The following is a 19,685-nucleotide window of genomic DNA, read 5'->3' as shown; positions in this document are numbered from 1 at the left end:
CTCGCAGTAGGGTAACTGTGGTGAGGTGTTCTCTTCCATTGCTGCTGTGAAGGATAAGACTACACCAGGCACGATGAGAGCTCGCCCCTGTTCAAGGGCCGGGAGCTCGCTTCAGGATAACAACATTGTCAGTGGCCCTTACCCCAGCTGGGCTTCTGGCCAGAGTGTGATTTATGAATTACAAGTTTGTGACAGATGCACCAGGAACAAAGATGTGGTGTGTGGGAGATAATCATCCTCTACGTGTTTGAGAAGTCCTTGTTAGTGTGGTGTGACCTGAATTCTATAAAGGCAGCAACAAAGAATGGAAACCTTTTACAATACCTGCACAGGCTCCCAGGCCCATGGAGACTTCTGGGCCCCTCTTTTCAACTGCTAGGGCTGTCCTCTCCACTTCTTCCTTAATACGACCCCAGGGCCAGGAGATGGCTGAATTGTACCAATTTGAATTTCACTTCTTCCAACTCCTGTTTTGCCTCTAATGAATGTGAAAATGTGCCACACATGGTACCACATGCAACAGAATTTATGAAAACTCACCTCTAAATAACCAGCCTTGCCTTTGCTGGAGAAGAGAAGGCAGACCCTGCAGAGGCTCAAGCAGGCATGAGGGCGACATGGTTTGGAGGTTTGGAGGCAGCCCCTATCACGGCATGGGGAGGAAACCGTGAGGTGCCTCAGGCTAAGACTGTGTCGGGAGTACTGAGGCTTGGCCTATCCTGTTGTGGACAAGGACAGGGAGCCAGGGCCAGAGGTGGTGGAGAAGCCAAAGTGAGTGAATAAAATGTTTCTGTGGGGGCGCCTGGTTGACTCGGCCGGTTAAGCATCCAACTCTTGAGATTTCAGCTCAGGCCACAATCTTAGGGTGTGAGGTCCAGCCCCAAGTGAGCTTGAGCTCCAAGGAGAGTCTGCTTGAGATTCTCTCTCCCCGCTCTGTCCCCTGCTCACTCACGTGCGCTCTCTAAAAAATAAATACATCTTTTTTAAATTTCTTTATTTGAGAGAGAGAGAGCATGGGGGTGGGGGCAAAAGGAGCGGGAGAAGCAGACTCCCTACTGAGCCAAGGTACCCCCGTCAACTCAGGGCTCCATCCCAGGACCTTGGGATTATGATCTGAGCCAAAGGCAGATGATTAACCGAATGAAACACCAGGCACCCCTAAAAAATAAATAAGTCTTAAAAAAATGCTTCCAGGGGTGCCTGGGTGGCTCAGTGGGTTAAAGCCTCTGTCTTCAGCTCAGGTCATGATCTCAGGATCCTGGGATAGAGCCCCGCATCAGGCTCGCTGCTCAGCAGGGAGTCTGCTTCCCCCTCTCTCTGCCTGCCTCTCTGCTTACTTACGATCTCTCTCTCTGTCAAATAAAAAAAACAAACAAAAAAAATGTTTCTGTGTGCGTGTGTATCTGGGCACAGGGAGACAAATCTTCCATATGACGAGCAAGATTAGAGGCAAAAACCATAGTAAGGCCATATCTTTACAGAACAGTGACTAAACATCAAGATGGAACACTGGAAGGTTTTAAGTCTGCTTGGGGTGAGCCTCACAGTGCTCCCAAGGCAAATGGTTATCTTCCTGCTGGGCCAACAGATATCCTGTGTGCCCCCTCTGCACCTGTCCTTTGGGAGAGGGAGCTATAGCACACCCTGGCACTCAGGGGGTTAGCTGGCAGTCAAAGAAGAACACCCGGCACAGCACAATTATACCTCAGGAGACTCAAAACTGTTGGAAAGGTCAGCGGTAGAGATGGAAGACAGACGTTATTAAAGGAAAAAGATAAAACTTGTCTTAGACAAGATTGCTACCTCCTCTCTTATCAGTCAGTTATCTTTTGGTCTCTTCTCTAAATCCCATTTATCTATTTAAATGGAAGGATATGCAAGGGAATAATACTAAGCAGGTCTTCTCTCCAAAAGTCCTATTTATACAACTTCCTAGTAAAGTGAGATAAAGACTATCAGATGTCCCATCATTATACATTCAGGAATCACAGATCTCAAATTCTGTAAACAAAATTGAAATCAAACCCCCTCGGGTTGCTGACAGGGATTAGGCAAACGTCCATCAGCAGGATCCAGCAGCTCAGGCATTGTTGACATGGCCAAAGGGGTCCTACAAGGTGAATGGAAATACACACAGAAAAGCAGCCGTGAAAGTAACCTCTTTTTCCGTCCAACCTCATTTGTCTCTGGCATCACCATGGCGATTTTTAATTCATGGAGATTTTTAATTCACTTGTTTCTTGTCGGTGACGTAAGTTCCATGAAGGCTGGAATTCTGTCTTCTCCCTGCACTGCAGGGTTGCCGTCATGTAGCTTCATCCTAGCACATAGTAGGTGCTCTGGGGAGATCTGCTGGACTGAATGTGTGAATGAGTATTTCTCATTCTCGCTCTCATTTCTCACTCTTGCTCCCTCCCAAGTATCATCCCTTTTTTACTCTCTTCAGTTGATGGTTTCATCTAGATTATCTATTTGTCACTAGATTACTTTTCATTTTTTAAAAATCACAATATGTATATATTTAGTGTGGGGGAGACAATTCTATCTCATCTTCTCACCCTTTAACTGTAAATTTCACCCATCCTTTCCCACTACCCTCTGGTCGTACCTGATACTCCTGTCAAAAGATGTAGGGCATGGTCCTTATTCTTTCTTTATTAATGTAGTGTTATTACATTGATTGATTTGTGGATGTTGAACCAACCTTGCAGCCCAGTAATAAATCCCACTTGGTTGTGGTGAATAATCCTTTTAATGTACTGTTGGATCCTATTGGCTAATATTTTGGTGAGAATTTTTGCATTCGTGTTCGTCAAGGATATTGGTCATGATTCTTCTTTTTGATGGGGCCTTTGGTTTGGGGATCAAGGTAATGCTGGCCTCATAAATTGAGTTTGGAACTTTTCCTTCCATTCCTGCTTTCTGGTACAGTTTCAGGAGAATAGTTATTAAATCTTGTTTAAATGTTTGGTAGAATTCCTCTGGGAAGCAGTCTGGCCCTGGGCTTTTGTTTGTTGGGAGATTTTCATGACTGCTTCAACCTTCATCAAGATCAAAAGCTTTTGCACAGCAAAGGAAACAGTCAACAAAACCAAAAGACAACTGACAGAATGGGAGAAGATATCTGCAAATGATGTATCAGATAAAGGGCTAGTATCCAAAATCTATAAAGAACTTACCAAACTCAACATCCAAAGAACAAATAACCCAATCAAGAAATGAGCAGAGGGGAATGCCTGGGTGGCTCAGTTGGTTGGGCAGCTGCCTTTGGTCCTGGGATCGAGTCCCACATCGGGCTCCTTGCTCAGCAGGGACCCTGCTTCTCCCTCTGCCTCTGCCTGCCTCTTTGTCTCCCTGTGCTGGCTCGCTCTCTCTCTCCCTGTCTCTGACAAATAAATAAATAAAATCTTAAAAAAAAAAAAAAGCTTAAAAGAAATGGGCAGAGGACATGAACAGACATTTCTGCAAAGACAACATCCAGATGGCCAACAGACACATGAAAAAGTGCTCCACATCACTCAGCATCAGGGAAACAGAACTCAAAACCACAGTGAGATATCACCTCACACCAGTCACAATGGCTAAAATTAACAAATCAGGAAACGACAGATGTTGGAGAGGATATGGAGAAAGGGGAACCCTCCTACACTGTTGGTGGGAATGCAAACTGGTGCAGCCACTCAGGAAAACAGTATGGAGGTTCTTCAAAGAGCTGAAAATAGAGCTACCCTATGACCCAGCAATCGCACTACTGGGTCTTTACCTTAAAGATACAAAGGTAGCCGCTGCCTTCGGCTCAGGTCATGATCTCGGAGTCCTGAGATCGAGTCCCGCATCGGGCTCTCTGCTCAGCAGAGAGCCTGCTTCTCTCTCTCTCTCTGCCTGCCTCTCCATCTACTTGTGATTTCTCTCTGTCAAATAAATAAATGAAATCTTTAAAAAAAAAAAAAAAAAAAGAAGATACAAAGGTAGTGATCCAAAGGGGCACGTACACCTGAATGTTTATAGCAGCAATGTCCACACACACATATACATACATACATACACACATATATACACACACACAATGGAATACTATACGGCTATCAAAAAACCTAAAATCTTGCCATTTGCAATAACGTGGCTGGAACTAGAGGGTATTATGCTGAGCAAAATAAGTCAATCAGAGAAAGACAATTATCATGTGATCTCTCTGATATGACAAATTTGAGAGGTAGGGTGGGAGTCATGGGGGGTTAGGGAGGGAAAAAAATGAAACAAGATGGGATCAGAATGGAGACAAACCATAAGAGACTCTTAATCTCATGAAATAAACTGAGGGTTGCTGGGGGTTGGGAGGTAGGGATAGGGTGGCTGGGTTATGGACATTGGGGAGGGTATGTGATATGGTGAGTGCTGTGAATGGTATAAGCCTGACAATTCACAGACCTCTACCCCTGGGGCAAATAATACATTATATATAGATAGATAGATATAGATACAGATATGACATAAAGAAAAAAATGACATAGGGCAATAGGGGCTGTGTCCTCAGGTGACTGTAGAACACCCTATGGCTGACAGGGCAATGAGTAATTGTTTATGGGAAGAACCTTCCGCCGCACATGTTTTTTCAGACCCTCCACATGAGGCAACCTTGTCTTCTCAGGCAGGAACCACAAGCTTTTATGCAAGAACCTGCTTCTTATAGAAAATTCAGCTTTCAAATTTTAAGTCCTAGAAGCACATATAATGTATTGCGTAGAAACAGAATTGAGAAGTGCAGACTCAGGCAAAGTGGTGTTTTGAGCTGCAGCATCCAAGTTAACAAGCCCCCAAGTGAACGCATCCTAAAGAAAACTTTTTTTGAGCATTTCCCTCCCAAAAAAGGCAGGGAAATGGATGAGTCATTTTCAGTAAGATTAAATTATTATTTCTATCTAAAGCAGGCTGTCATAACCCAGGGTTGGTGGGTGTAAATTCTCAGAAATGTATATCAACAGTCCATCACTTTCCCTGCCTGACACTCTAACTGGTCATGGGCAAGGTATCAAAATGTGCAAGGATCCCCCTGGTTCTCTTGTGAGTGAGAGAGTGTGTGTATCATGTCCACTGAGTGCATGTATAGTCACACATACATACACACACACACACACACACACACACACACACACACACTGGAAGGTTACTCATCTAACCATGTGGCCAGAAGGATTCACTCCCTCAGCATTCTGACGCAGCAGCTCAGTGAGTTGATTTCTCTGTGGCAAAGATAATAAGCCTTCAGGGAGATGCTGTGGGTACACTACCCTGCAAAACAGCTGCTTTTTATTCTGAATAAGAACACTTTTTTTTTTTAAGATCTTATTTATTTATTTGGCAGACAGAGATCAGAAGTAGGCAGAGAGGCAGGCAGAGAGAGAGGAGGAAGCAGGCTCCCTGCTGAGCAGAGAGCCCAATGTGGGGCTCAATTCCAGGACCCCAGGATCATGACCCGAGCTGAAGGCAGAGGCTTTAACCCACTGAGCCACCCAGGTACCCCTGAATAAGAACACTCCTTAAACAGTGCAAATGACAGGATGCAGTTTTGTTTGTTACATTTCTCTGCTGCTCTTGGGTAAAGAAAACTGTGGTGTGACTTGCAAATAACACTCAATTTCTGTTTTATTAAAAGAAATTGGAAAGCTGGACAGCCAGATAACTGGGGTCATGGCCACGGGCCGGGAGAAGACTGTGCTGGGCTGATTTATGCTGGGCAGTGGAATGACTTCCAGTGTGAAGACATCAATAACTTCATTTGCGAAAAGGACAGAGAGACAGGTAAGCAGGAGCGGGGATCTGAGGGTGGGCTGCAGAGCCTACCTCCTGTTCAGGGGTGACATATATGGAGGGTAAGGGCTTTGAATGCAGGCTCTGCAATGGGGCTCTAGTCCTGGTTAGGCCGCTTGTTAGAGGGAAAGGTTGTAAACCCCAGGGAAATAGTAACAGTATCCTCTTCATGAGGTTGTTGTGAGAGCTTAAATAAGTTAATAAATGTGCCTCAAACGTACAGGAGGTATTAGACTAACTGTTCTAGGTCATTAGCTTGTAATATTGTCAGTTAACAAATTTGGTACCAGTGTCATGCCTCTTTTGTAGATTCCACACACGGAGATTTTAGGCGGCCAACCGTTCAAGTCCACGTGTATTTATTGAGTGTCTAATCTGGGCCAGGGGCTATGCTAGACAATGGAAGGAGATGGTCTATACCCCTGAAAAGCCTGTAAGCCAAAGAAGCTTTTGGGTGTATCTATTTTTTATTTTAAAAGATCCTTATCTAAAGCTTCACATAATACACGACCCTTTTCAGAATGGGACATCTTTGTTTTCTTCATCAGGACTAGATTTAAACATTTAGGGTAGGAGTAGGTGGAAATGGGGAGTGAATCCCAATAAGTATGAATTTTTAGTGGAGTGATGAAATGTTCTAAAATTAGGTACTTCTAAATTGTACAAATTTGTGAATATACTAAAAAACCACTGAACTGTATACCTTAGGTGGATGAATTTTATATGTGAATTATGTCTCATAAAACCTTTATGAAAATGGTGGTGGCAAACAAAAAAACCTCAAATACATTTTCTCAAACTATTGTTGGTAGTAACCGGGGCACAGATTCTCCATACATCCATTCAACAGTCCGGCGTCTAACTCTTGATTTCAGCTCAGGTCATGAGTTCAGGGTCCTGATTTGAGCCTCACAGTGGGCTCTGCACTCAGCAGGGAGTCTGCTTGCGGATTTTCTCTCTCTCCCACCTTCCCCCCCGCCCCCTACAACCATTCACACATGCAGTCTCTGCTTGCAGAAGCAACAGCAGCTTAGTTTCCTGTCCAGGGGCTTTGGCCTAAGGGGCAGCCTCCAGTTTAGACCACATCTAGGGGCCTGTGGGTGTGTTCCTCGGGAACGGAGGGTAGTGGCTGCAGCCCTTGCACACTATCCTTCAGACTCACTTAAGCTCACTGGCATCTCCCAGAAAGGAGCTTAGACCCTTGTCCAGTGCACCCGTGTTTGCAGCTGTCACCAGGGGCCATCTCTACATGGCTTGGTTCCAGTGGCCTGTGGGTCTTATACTCATGGATCCCGCAGGACTGTAACCAGCAGAGAAAGAGTTCTTACACAGCTACCACCCCCCTCAAGGACACAGCAAGAGGTAACAGACCCAGGAGCTCCACTTTCTGTGAAGGACACCTGTCCGCTTATCACCATGACTGCAGACTGCAGCCTTAGGTACAGGCTTGTGATGAAGGACACCTGTAAGGCCTGAGTGTAATCATTTCCAGAGGTCTGGAGGACAATCACTATCTCTATGCGCTCTCTCTGCTGTGCTCCAGAGCACCAGCATCTCCCGGAGGGGAGCTCTTGCATGTGTCTGGTGGGCTAGGGGACCTATCAGATTGGCATACATCTGAGGCCTTCCTCGGGAACAGAGGCTGGGGGATGCCATCTCTGTGCTCTCCCTGTGCCCATGGGTATTTTTGCAAATGACACCTCCAGATCACCTGGCCCTGGTGGCCTTCAGAGCTTACACATGTGGTCCCACAGGACTTTATCTATTTGTAGTCTTTAAACACTGCTGCCTGAAGGTCTGACTTCCAATCAGCCTGCATCTAGGTGCTGACTGTGATCTTCCCCTTTGGGACACTGACCTTGGCATACCCTCAACTATGGGGAGCTATTAAAAATAAAATAGTCTGCTTGGACAATCAGAAAGTTTGAGAGACAACCAAGAGCTAGAGTGGGTTTGAACGGTAAGGTTCATCTCCTACACACTGCCGCTCCTTAAGACTGGGAGAGGTGGTCTCGTCTAATGCATTGAAACCAGCAGATAGTCAAGGAAAATGAAGAAACGGAGGAAAATGTTCCAAACAAAAGAGCAAGATAAAACTTCAGCAGCAAGGGGGGAGCCCTTCATAAAGTGGAGATAAGTAACTTCCCTGATAAAGTGCTCACGGTAATGGCCATCAGGCTGCTCACTGGAATACTGGGGAAGATGATGGAATAGGAGGATCCTGAGTTCACCTTGTGGCAAAGACACCCAAGAGAGCAGCTACCTCCATGTGACTAACTGAAAACTGGCAGAACAGACCTCCCATAGCTAATCACACAGAGGAGGTCACATCCTAAGAGAAGGGAGGGGCAGAGGTGTGGTTGGAAACCAAACCCCCACTGTGATTAACAAAAATGGGAGGGACATCACAAGCATGGTGAGGCGAGAGGATAGGACCCCACGCCAGGCACCCGGAGAGCTGGAGAGCAAAGGGAAACTGCATCCCTACCCTTAAAATGTCAGCATACGTAACTCTACCCAAGACACAGCACAGAAGCAGTAGTGAAAAACACCTGGGACTTACCTTAGAACATGTGCTGGAAGGGCAGGGATCTGAAGATTTCTCTAGGGACAAAGTACTGGTGGGCACCATTTCTTTTTCCCAGCCTAGATAGCCAAGGCAAGCCAAGGGTAGCAAGCGAAGGGGAGCCAATACTAACACTCTCCATCTACCTTACATGCTCTGCCCTGGCATTCTCCAGACCCCCTGCCTCCCAACCAGCACACCCACCCATCTCAGCAAGCATCCCTTCAGAGCAGGTCCTACCCTGCCACACCTGGGAGGCAGTCCTGGCCCGGATACCACTACTCCAAAGTGACTCCTGCCCCGGGAAGATGAGGGGATGTTCCTACAGCTGGCTGCACAGGGAACAAGCCTATCCTTTGGTGGGCCTGCTCTGATGCAGGCAGCTAGCCTGACTGCTGGCCCCACCCATTCATGAACTCATGGTGGCTGCTGACAGGCCTTTCAACACCACAGGGAGCAAACCCTGCCTGGTGCACCCACAGCAGGTAAACTGGGTCATCGTAGCTGGTAAGGATAAATAGTAAAAGTGGTGGATTAAGCTCTTATAAATCTGGTAGAAGGTTAAAAGACAAAGTAGTAAAAATAACTATAACTACAAAAATTAGGAATACACAAGATGAAATGTGACATCAAAAACAAAATGTGGGAGGAGGGAGGAGTCAAGATGGCAGAGAAGTAGCAGGCTGAGACTACTTCAGCTAGCAGGAGATCAGCTAGATAGCTTATCTAAAGATTGCAAACACCTGAAAATCCATCGGCAGATCGAAGAGAAGAAGAACAGCAATTCTGGAAACAGAAAAACAACCACTTTCTGAAAGGTAGGACCGATGGAGAAGTGAATCCAAAGCGACGGGAAGATAGACCCCGGGGGAGGGGCCGGCTCCCAGCAAGCGGCGGAGCAACGGAGCACAAAATCAGGACTTTTAAAAGTCTGTTCCGCTGAGGGACATCGCTCCAGAGGCTAAACCGGGACGAAGCCCACGCGGGGTCAGCGTGGCCTCAGGTCCCGCAGGGTCACAGAAGGATCGGGGGTGTCTGAGTATCGCAGAGCTTGCGGGTATTGGAACGGGAAAGCCGGCTACAGAGAGCTGACAGTGAGCTCACAGCTCCGTGTTACCTTGAACCGGTCGCAGGCTCGGTGAGCTCAGAGCGGGGCCAGAGGTCAGGCAGACGGGAGTAACTGGGCGCTGTTCTCTGAAGGCGCACTGAGGAGTGGGGCCCTGGGCTCTCGGCTCCTCCGGGCGGAGACCAGGAGGCCGCCATTTGTATTCCCGTCCTCCGGAACTCTACAGAAAGCGCTCAGGGAACAAAAGCTCCTGAAAGCAAAGCCGAGCGGATTACTCACCCCGGCCCCAGAAAAGGAGGGAGGGTGCAATTCCGCCTGGGGCAAAGACACTTGAGAATCACTACAACAGGCCCCTCCCCCAGAAGATCAACAAGAAATCTGGCCAAGACCAAGTTCACCTACCAAGGAGTGTGGTTTCAATGCCAAGGAGAGCAGCAGAATTCCAGAGGAGGAGAAAGCAAAGCACAGAACTCATGGCTTTTTCCCTGTGATTTTTTTTAGTCTTGCAGTTAATTTAATATTTTTCTTTTTTTTTGTTTTTTTTCTCGCCTTCTGGTTAAATTTTTTTTTAACATTTACCTTTTTCTTTTTTAACGTTTTTTAACTAGTTTATCTAATATATATATTTTTTCTTTTTTATATTTTTCTTATTTGTTTTCTTTTTTTAAATTCTTTTCTTTTTTTTCTTTTTTTCTTTCTTCCTTTTTGAACCTCTTTTTATCCCCTTTCTCCCCCCTCACGATTTGGGATCTCTTCTAATTTGGTTAAAGCATATTTTCCTGGGGTTGTTGCCACCCTTTTAGTATTTTACTTGCTCCTTCATATACTCTTATCTGGACAAAATGACAAGACGGAAAAATTCAACACAAAAAAAAGAACAAGAGTCAGTGCCAAAGGCTAGGGACCTAATCAATACAGACATTGGTAATGTGTCAGATCTAGAGTTCAGAATGACAATTCTCAAGGTTCTAGCCAGGCTCGAAAAAGGCATGGAAGATATTAGAGAAACCCTCTCGAGAGATATAAAAGCCCTTTCTGGAGAAATAAAAGAACTAAAATCTAACCAAGTTGAAATCAAAAAAGCTATTAATGAGGTGCAATCAAAAATGGAGGCTCTCACTGCTAGGATAAATGAGGCAGAAGAAAGAATTAGTGATATAGAAGACCAAATGACAGAGAATAAAGAAGCTGAGCAAAAGAGGGACAAACAGCTACTGGACCACGAGGGGAGAATTCAAGAGATAAGTGACACCATAAGATGAAACAACATTAGAATAATTGGGATTCCAGAAGAAGAAGAAAGAAAGAGGGGAGCAGAAGGTATACTGGAGAGAATTATTGGGGAGAATTTTCCCAATATGGCAAAGGGAACGAGCATCAAAATTCAGGAGGTTCAGAGAACGCCCCTCAAAATCAATAAGAATAGGCCCACACCCCGTCACCTAATAGTAAAATTTACAAGTCTCAGTGACAAAGAGAAAATCCTGAAAGCAGCCCGGGAAAAGAAGTCTGTAACATACAATAGTAAAAATATTACATTGGCAGCTGACTTATCCACAGAGACCTGGCAGGCCAGAAAGAGCTGGCATGATATTTTCAGAGCACTAAACGAGAAAAACATGTAGCCAAGAATACTATATCCAGCTAGGCTATCATTGAAATTAGAAGGAAAGATTAAAAGCTTCCAGGACAAACAAAAACTGAAAGAATTTGCAAACACCAAACCAGCTCTACAGGAAATATTGAAAGGGGTCCTCTAAGCAAAGAGAGAGCCTACAAGTGGTAGATCAGAAAGGAACAGAGACCATATACAGTAACAGTCACCTTACAGGCAATACAATGGCACTAAATTCATATCTCTCAATAGTTACCCTGAATGTTAATGGGCTAAATGCCCCTGTCAAAAGACACAGGGTATCAGAATGGATAAAAAAACAAAACCCATCTATATGTTGCCTCAAAGAAACTCATTTTAAGCCCGAAGACACCTCCAGATTGAAAGTGAGGGGGTGGAAAAGAATTTACCATGCTAATGGACATCAGAAGAAAGCAGGAGTGGCAATCCTTATATCAGATCAATTAGATTTTAAGCCAAAGACTATAATAAGAGATGAGGAAGGACACTATATCATACTCAAAGGGTCTGTCCAACAAGAAGATTTAACAATTTTAAATATCTATGCCCCCAACGTGGGAGCAGCCAACTATATAAACCAATTAATAACAAAATCAAAGAAACACATAAACAATAATACAATAATAGTAGGGGACTTTAACACTCCCCTCACTGAAATGGACAGATCATCCAAGCAAAAGATCACACTGGACCAGATGGACATCACAGATATATTCAGAACATTTCATCCCAAAGCAACAGAATACACGTTCTTCTCTAGTGCACATGGAACATTCTCCAGAATAGATCACATCCTCGGTCCTAAATCAGGACTCAACCGGTATCAAAAGATTGGGATCATTCCCTGCATATTTTCAGACCACAATGCTCTGAAGCTAGAACTCAACCACAAAAGGAAGTTTGGAAAGAACCCAAATACATGGAGACTAAACAGCATCCTTCTAAAGAATGAATGGGTCAACCGGGAAATTAAAGAAGAATTGAAAAAAATCATGGAAACAAATGATAATGTGTGGGACACAACAAAGGCAGTCCTGAGAGGAAAATATATAGCGGTACAAGCCTTTCTCAAGAAACAAGAAAGGTCTGAGGTACACAAACTAACCCTACACCTAAAGGAGCTGGAAAGAACAAGAAAGAAACCCTAAGCCCAGCAGGAGAAGAGAAATCATAAAGATCAGAGCAGAAATCAATGAAATAGAAACCAAAAAAACAATAGAACAAATCAACGAAACTAGGAGCTGGTTCTTTGAAAGAATTAATAAAATTGATAAACCCCTGGCCCGACTTATCAAAAAGAAAAGAGAAAGGACCCAAATAAATAAAATCATGAATGAAAGAGGAGAGATCACAACTAACACCAAAGAAATACAAACTATTATAAGAACATACTATGAGCAACTCTACGCCAATAAATTTGACAATCTGGAAGAAATGGATGCATTCCTAGAAACATATAAACTACCACAACTGAATCAGGAAGAAATAGAAAGCCTGAACAGACCCATAACCAGTAAGGAGATTGAAACAGTCATTAAAAATCTCCAAACAAACAAAAGCCCAGGGCCAGACGGCTTCCCGGGGGAATTCTACCAAACATTTAAAGAAGAACTAATTCCTATTCTCCTGAAACTGTTCCAAAAAATAGAAATGGAAGGAAAACTTCCAAACTCATTTTATGAGGCCAGCATCACCTTGATCCCAAAACCAGACAAGGATCCCATCAAAAAAGAGAGCTATACACCAATATCCTTGATGAACACAGATGCGAAAATACTCAACAAAATACTAGCCAATAGGATTCAACAGTACATTAAAAGGATTATTCACCACGACCAAGTGGGATTTATTCCAGGGCTGCAAGGTTGGTTCAACATCCGCAAATCAGTCAATATGATACAACACATCAATAAAAGAAAGAACAAGAACCATATGATACTCTCAATAGATGCTGAAAAAGCATTTGACAAAGTACAGCATCCCTTCCGGATCAAAACTCTTCAAAGTGTAGGGATAGAGGGCACATACCTCAATATCATCAAAGCCATCTATGAAAAACCCACCGCAAATATCATTCTCAATGGAGAAAAACTGAGAGCTTTTCCGCTAAGGTCAGGAACACGGCAGGGATGTCCATTATCACCACTGCTATTCAACATAGTACTAGAGGTCCTAGCCTCAGCAATCAGACAACAAAAGGAAATTAAAGGCATCCAAATCAGCAAAGAAGAAGTCAAATTATCACTCTTAGCACATGATATGATACTATATGTGGAAAACCCAAAAGACTCCACTCCAAAACTGCTAGAACTTATACAGGAATTCAGTAAAGTGTCAGGATATAAAATCAATGCACAGAAATCAGTTGCATTTCTCTACACCAACAGCAAGACAGAAGAAAGAGAAATTAAGGAGTCAATCCCATTTACAATTGCACCCAAAACCATAAGATACCTAGAAATAAACCTAACCAAAGAGGCACAGAATCTATAATCAGAAAAGTATAAAGTACTCATGAAAGAAATTGAGGAAGACACAAAGAAATGGAAAAATGTTCCATGCTCCTGGATTGGAAGAATAAATATTGTAAAAATGTCTATGCTACCTAAAGCAATCTACACATTTAATGCAATTCCTATCAAAGTACCATCCATCTTTTTCAAAGAAATGGAACAAATAATGCTAAAATTTATATGGAACCAGAAAAGACCTCGAATAGCCAAAGGGATATTGAAAAAGAAAGCCAACGTTGGTGGCATCACAATTCCGGACTTCAAGCTCTATTACAAAGCTGTCATCATCAAGACAGCATGGTACTGGCACAAAAACAGACACATAGATCAATGGAACAGAATAGAGAGGCCAGAAATAGACCCTCAACTCTACGGTCAACTAATCTTCGACAAAGCAGGAAAGAATGTCCAATGGAAAAAAGACAGCCTCTTCAATAAATGGTGCTGGGAAAATTGGACAGCCACATGCAGAAAAATGAAATTGGACCATTTCCTTACACCACACACAAAAATAGACTCAAAATGGATGAAGGACCTCAATGTGCGAAAGGAATCCATCAAAATCCTTGAGGAGAACACAGGCAGCGACCTCAGCCGCAGCAGCATCTTCCTAGGAACAATGCCAAAGGCAAGGAAAGCAAGGGCAAAAATGAACTACTGGGATTTCATCAAGATCAAAAGCTTTTGCACAGCAAAGGAAACAGTTAACAAAATCAAAAGACAACTGACAGAATGGGAGAAGATACTTGCAAACAACATATCAGATAAAGGACTAGTGTCCAGAATCTATAAAGAACTTAGCAAACTCAACACCCAAAGAACAAATAATCCAATCAAGAAATGGGCAGAGGACATGAACAGACATTTCTGCAAAGAAGACATCCAGATGGCCAACAGACACATGAAAAAGTGCTCCATATCACTCGGCATCAGGGAAATACAAATCAAAACCACAATGAGATATCACCTCACACCAGTCAGAATGGCTAAAATCAACAAGTCAGGAAATGACAGATGCTGGCGAGGATGCAGAGAAAGGGGAACTCTCCTACACTGTTGGTGGGAATGCAAGCTGGTGCAACCACTCTGGAAAACAGCATGGAGGTTCCTCAAAATGTTGAAAATAGAACAGCCCTATGACCCAGCAATCGCACTACTGGGTATTTACCCTAAAGATACAAACGTAGTGATCCAAAGGGGCACATGCACCCGAATGTTTATAGCAGCAATGTCCACAATAGCCAAACTATGGAAAGAACCTAGATGTCCATCAACAGATGAATGGATCAAGAAGACGTGGTATATATACACAATGGAATACTATGCAGCCATCAAAAGAAATGAAATCTTGCCATTTGCAACAACATGGGTGGAACTAGAGCGTATCATGCTTAGCGAAATAAGTCAAGCAGAGAAAGACAACTATCATATGATCTCCCTGATATGAGGAAGTGGTGATGCAACATGGGGGATTAAGGGGGTAGAAGAAGAATAAATGAAACAAGATGGGATTGGGAGGGAGACAAACCATAAGTGACTCTTAATCTCACAAAACAAACTGAGGGCTGCTGGGGGGAGGGGGTTTGGGAGAAGGGGGTGGGATTATGGACATTGGGGAGGGTATGTGCTTTGGTGAGTGCTGTGAAGTGTGTAAACCTGGTGATTCACAGACCTGTACCCCTGGGGATAAAAATATATGTTTATAAAAAATAAAAAATTAAAAAACAAAAAAACAAAATGTGGGAAATGGGAGTAAAGATGTAGAGCTTTAGAATGCAAACTTAAGTTGTTTTCAAGTTAAAATAGACAGTTATAAATATAAGTAGTTACATGTAAGCTTCATGGTAACAATAAAGTAAAACCTGTAGTTGATACACAGAAGATAAAAAGAATCTAAGCATACCACTAAAGCAAGTCATCAAGTCACAAAATAAGAGAGCAAAAGAAATGAATAGAAAGGAACTATAAAACAACCAAAAAGCACTTTTTAAATGACTAAGTATACACCTATCAACTGTTGCTTTAAGTGAATGAAATGAATTAAATTAAATGAATTAAGATTTCCAATCAAAATCAGCTACATGAAGTAGCCAAATGGATAAGAAAACAGGACCCATGTATATGCTGCCAACAAAAGACTCACTTCATACATAAAGATACACACAGGCTGAAAATGAAGGAATGGAAAAAGATATACCAAGCAAACAGAATCCAAAAGAAAGAGGGGATAACTCTTTTATATCAGACAAAATAGAGTTTAAACAAAGACTATATAAGAGACATTACATAATAATAAAGGGGTCAGTCCAACAAGAGGCTATAACATTTATAAATATTTATGGACCCAATATAGGAGCACCTAAATATATGAAACAAAGATTTAACAGACCAAATAGACAGCAATAGCAGGGGACTTTATTACCCAACTTACCTCAATGGCTAGATCACCCAGACAGAAAATCAATGAGGAAACATCAGCCTTAAACAATGTATTAGACCATATAGACTGAACAGACATACCAAACACTCCATCAAAAATCAACAGAAGGGGCGCCTGGGTAGCTCAGTGGGTTAAGCCTCTGCCTTTGGCTCAGGTCGTGATCTCAGGATCCTGGGATCAAGCGCCGCATCGGACTCTCTGCTCAGTGGGGAGCCTGCTTCCCCCTCTCTCTCTCTCTGCCTGCCTCTCTGCCTACTTGTGACCTCTCTGTCAAATAAATAAATAAAATCTAAAAAAAAAAAAATCAACAGAAAACATATTCTTCTCAAATGTACATGAAGCATTCTCTCAGATCATATATTAGGCCACAAGACAAGTTAAATTAAATTTAAGAAGATTGAAATCCTACCAAACATCTTTTCTGACAGTGATATAAAAGTAGAAATCAATTACAAAAGGAAAACTGGAAAATTCACCAATATGTGAAGATTAAACAACATGCTACTAAATAAACCAGTAGATCAAAGAAGAGATCAAAAAATTCCTTGAGACAAATGAAAATGGAAATACAACATACCAAAACTTACAGGATGCTGCAAAAGCAGTTCTAAGAGACTTCATAGCAATAAATACCCACCTCCATAGACAAGAAAAGCTCAGATAAGTAACCTATGTTTACATCTCAAAGAACTAGAAAATGAAGTCCAAAGTTAGCAGAAGGTAGGAAATAACAAAAACAAGAGCAGAAGGGAATGCAATGCCGACTAAGACACCATAAAAGCTCAATGAAAATAAGAGCTGGTTCTTTAAAAGGATAAAACTGACAAAACTATAGCTAGACTGACTCACCAAGAAAAAGAGAGAGCAGACTCAATTTTAAGTAAAATCAGAAATGAAAGTAGAGATATTAAAACTAATACCACAGAAATACAAAGATCATAGGAGACTATTCTGAACAATTATTGACAGGAAATTTGACAAGCTAGAAGAAATGGATAAATTCCTAGAAACATAAACCTACCAAGACTGAATAACAAAGAAAAGAGAATACATGAACAGACAGATTAGTAGTAAGGAGATTAAATCAGTAATCAAAAACTTCCCAACAAACAAGTCCACAGCCAGAGGGCTTTACTGGTGCATTCTATCAAACAATGCAAAGAATTAATACTATCCTTCTCAAACTTTTCGAAAAAAGAGAGACTACTTCTAAACTAATTTTACAAAGCCATCATTATCTCAATACCAAAACCAGAGAAGTATGCCACAAGAAAATTACAGGCCAATATCTCTGATGAACATAGATGCAAAAATCCTCAACAAAATATCAGCAAACTGAATTCAACAATATATTGAAAGGATAATACACCATGAGAAGTGGGATTTATTGCAAGGAGGCAGGGATGGTTCAATATCCATATATCAATCAGTGGGATACATTCACAAAATGAAGGATAAAAATAATACCTCAATAGATACAGAAAAGCATTTGACGAAATTCAGCCTCCATTTAGAATAAAATAACTCTCAACAAAGTGAATAGAGAGGCCTCAACATAATAAAGGTCTTAGAAGATAAGCCCATAGCTGACATCATACTCAATGGTGAAAAGCTGAAAACTTTCTGTCTAAGATCAGAAACAAGACAAGGATGTGCCCATTCTTGCCATTTTTGTTCAACGTAGTATTACATTGAACAAAAGCATTAAGGAGGGCATGTGATATGATGAGTACTGGGTGTTATATGCAACTAATGAATCTTTGAACACTATACCAAAAACTAATAAGGTACTATATGTTGGCTTTATGTTGTGCAGTATGTACTAATGATATACTATATGTTGAATTTAAATTTTTAAAAATCCCATTCAACTAACATATTTTTTTATGAAGATAAAAGTGTTTTCAAGTGTATGGGGTGGGGTGGAGTCCTAACCAGAGACATTAGAGGGAAAAAAGAAAAGGCATCCAAATTAGAAAGGAAGAAGTAAAACTGTCACTATTCACAAATGGCATGATTTTATATATACAAGATCCTAAAGATTCCACTAAACAAACAAAACACCCATTAGAACTAGTAAATGAATTCAGTAAAGTTGCAGGATAAAAAACCAGTATACCATTATCTGTTACATTTCCATACACTAATTACGAATGCTAAGACAAATTAAGAAAACGTCTCCACTCACAATTGCGTCAAAGAAAATACCTAGGAATAAATTAACCAAGGAGTGAAAGATCTGTACATTGAAACCTTATGAGACATTGATGAAAGAAATTGAAGATGACATAAATAAATGCAAAGATATTCCATGCTCATGGATTGGAAGGATATTTTTAAACTGTCCATACTAGCCAAAGCAATTCAGTCCTATCCCTATCAAAATTCCATAGACATTCTTCATAGAAATAGAACAATCCTAAAATCTGTATGAAACCACAAAAGACCCCAAAGAGCCAAAGCCATCTTAAGAATAAAAAAGCTAGAAGCATTTTGAAATGTGATTTCAAACTCTATTATAAAGGCACAGTAATGAGAACAGAACAGTATAGTACTGGCATAAAAACAGACATGTAGATTGTGGAACAGATCATGGACCAGAATAGAAAAATAAGCCCATACATATCTGGTCAATTAACTGACAAAGGAGCCAAGAATACATAACAGCAAAAGAACAGTATCTTCAATGACTAGTGTTAGGCAGACTGGAGCCATATGCAAAATCATGAAGTGTACATCATACACAAAAATTAACTCAAAATGGATTAAAGACTTAAGACATGAAACCATAAAATCCCTAGAAGAAAACATAAGCAGTACGCCCCTTGACCATCAGTCTTGGTGATAATTTTTTTCATCTGACACCAAAAGCAAAGGCAACAAAGGCAAAAATAAACAATTGGAACTATATCAAACTAAAAAGCTCCTACACAGCAAAGGAAACTTTAGAAAAAATGAAAGGGGTATGCCTGGGTGGCTCAGTGGGTTAAAGCCTCTGCCTTCGGCTCAGGTCATGATCCCAGGGTCTTGGGATCGAGCCCCGCATCAGGCTCTTTGCTCATCGGGGAGCCTGCTTCCTCCTCTCTCTCTCTGCCTGCCTCTCTGCCTACTTGTGATCTCTGTCAAATAAATAAATAAAAATCTTTAAAAAAGAAAAAAATGAAAGGCAGCCCAACCCTCCATTAATAGATGAATGGATAAAGAAGATGTATTATATGTATACAATGGAATACTATTCAGCCACAAAAAAGAATGAAATCTGGCCATTTGCAATATTGTGGATGGAGCTAGAGGGTCTTATGGTAAGCAAAATCATGAAGAGAAAGACAAATACCATATGATTACATACATGTGGATTTTAAGAAATAAAACAAATGAACACATGGAAAAAGAGAGAAAGACAAACCAAGGAATGGACTCTTAACTATAGAGAACAAACTGATGGCCACCAGAAGGGAGGTAGGGTGGGGGGGATGGGCATTTAAAATAGGTGATGGAGGTTAAGGAGTGCACTTATCATGATGAGCACCAGGGATTGTTGAATCACTGTATTATACACCTGAAATTAATATAACACTCTGTGTTAGCTGGAATTAAAATTAAAACTTGAAGAAGTTCAAAGAAAAATTATTTTTCTAACTATATGTGATGACAGG

General features: G+C 41.8%; 1 protein-coding gene and 1 long non-coding RNA gene across 5 annotated transcripts in view; one reads left to right on the top strand and one right to left on the bottom strand.

Moving 5' to 3' along the window:
* Positions 1-19,685, bottom strand: part of LOC309847892 — an 84,940-nt gene that overhangs the window by 2,023 nt on the left and 63,232 nt on the right. The window lies entirely within an intron of this gene.
* Positions 1-19,685, top strand: part of COLEC12 (collectin subfamily member 12) — a 202,270-nt gene that overhangs the window by 180,518 nt on the left and 2,067 nt on the right. The window contains exon 9 of the mRNA XM_082698757.1: positions 5,654-5,799. Coding sequence (XP_082554883.1) covers positions 5,654-5,799 — 146 coding nt within the window. The remainder of the gene's footprint in view (positions 1-5,653; positions 5,800-19,685) is intronic.

Source organism: Mustela nivalis (assembly GCF_964662115.1).
Source record: "Mustela nivalis genome assembly, chromosome: 14".
In the NCBI taxonomy this organism is placed as follows: domain Eukaryota; kingdom Metazoa; phylum Chordata; class Mammalia; order Carnivora; family Mustelidae; genus Mustela; species Mustela nivalis.
The sequence above is the reverse complement of the archived record's forward strand: the minus strand, read 5'-3'. Positions and strand labels throughout refer to the sequence as shown.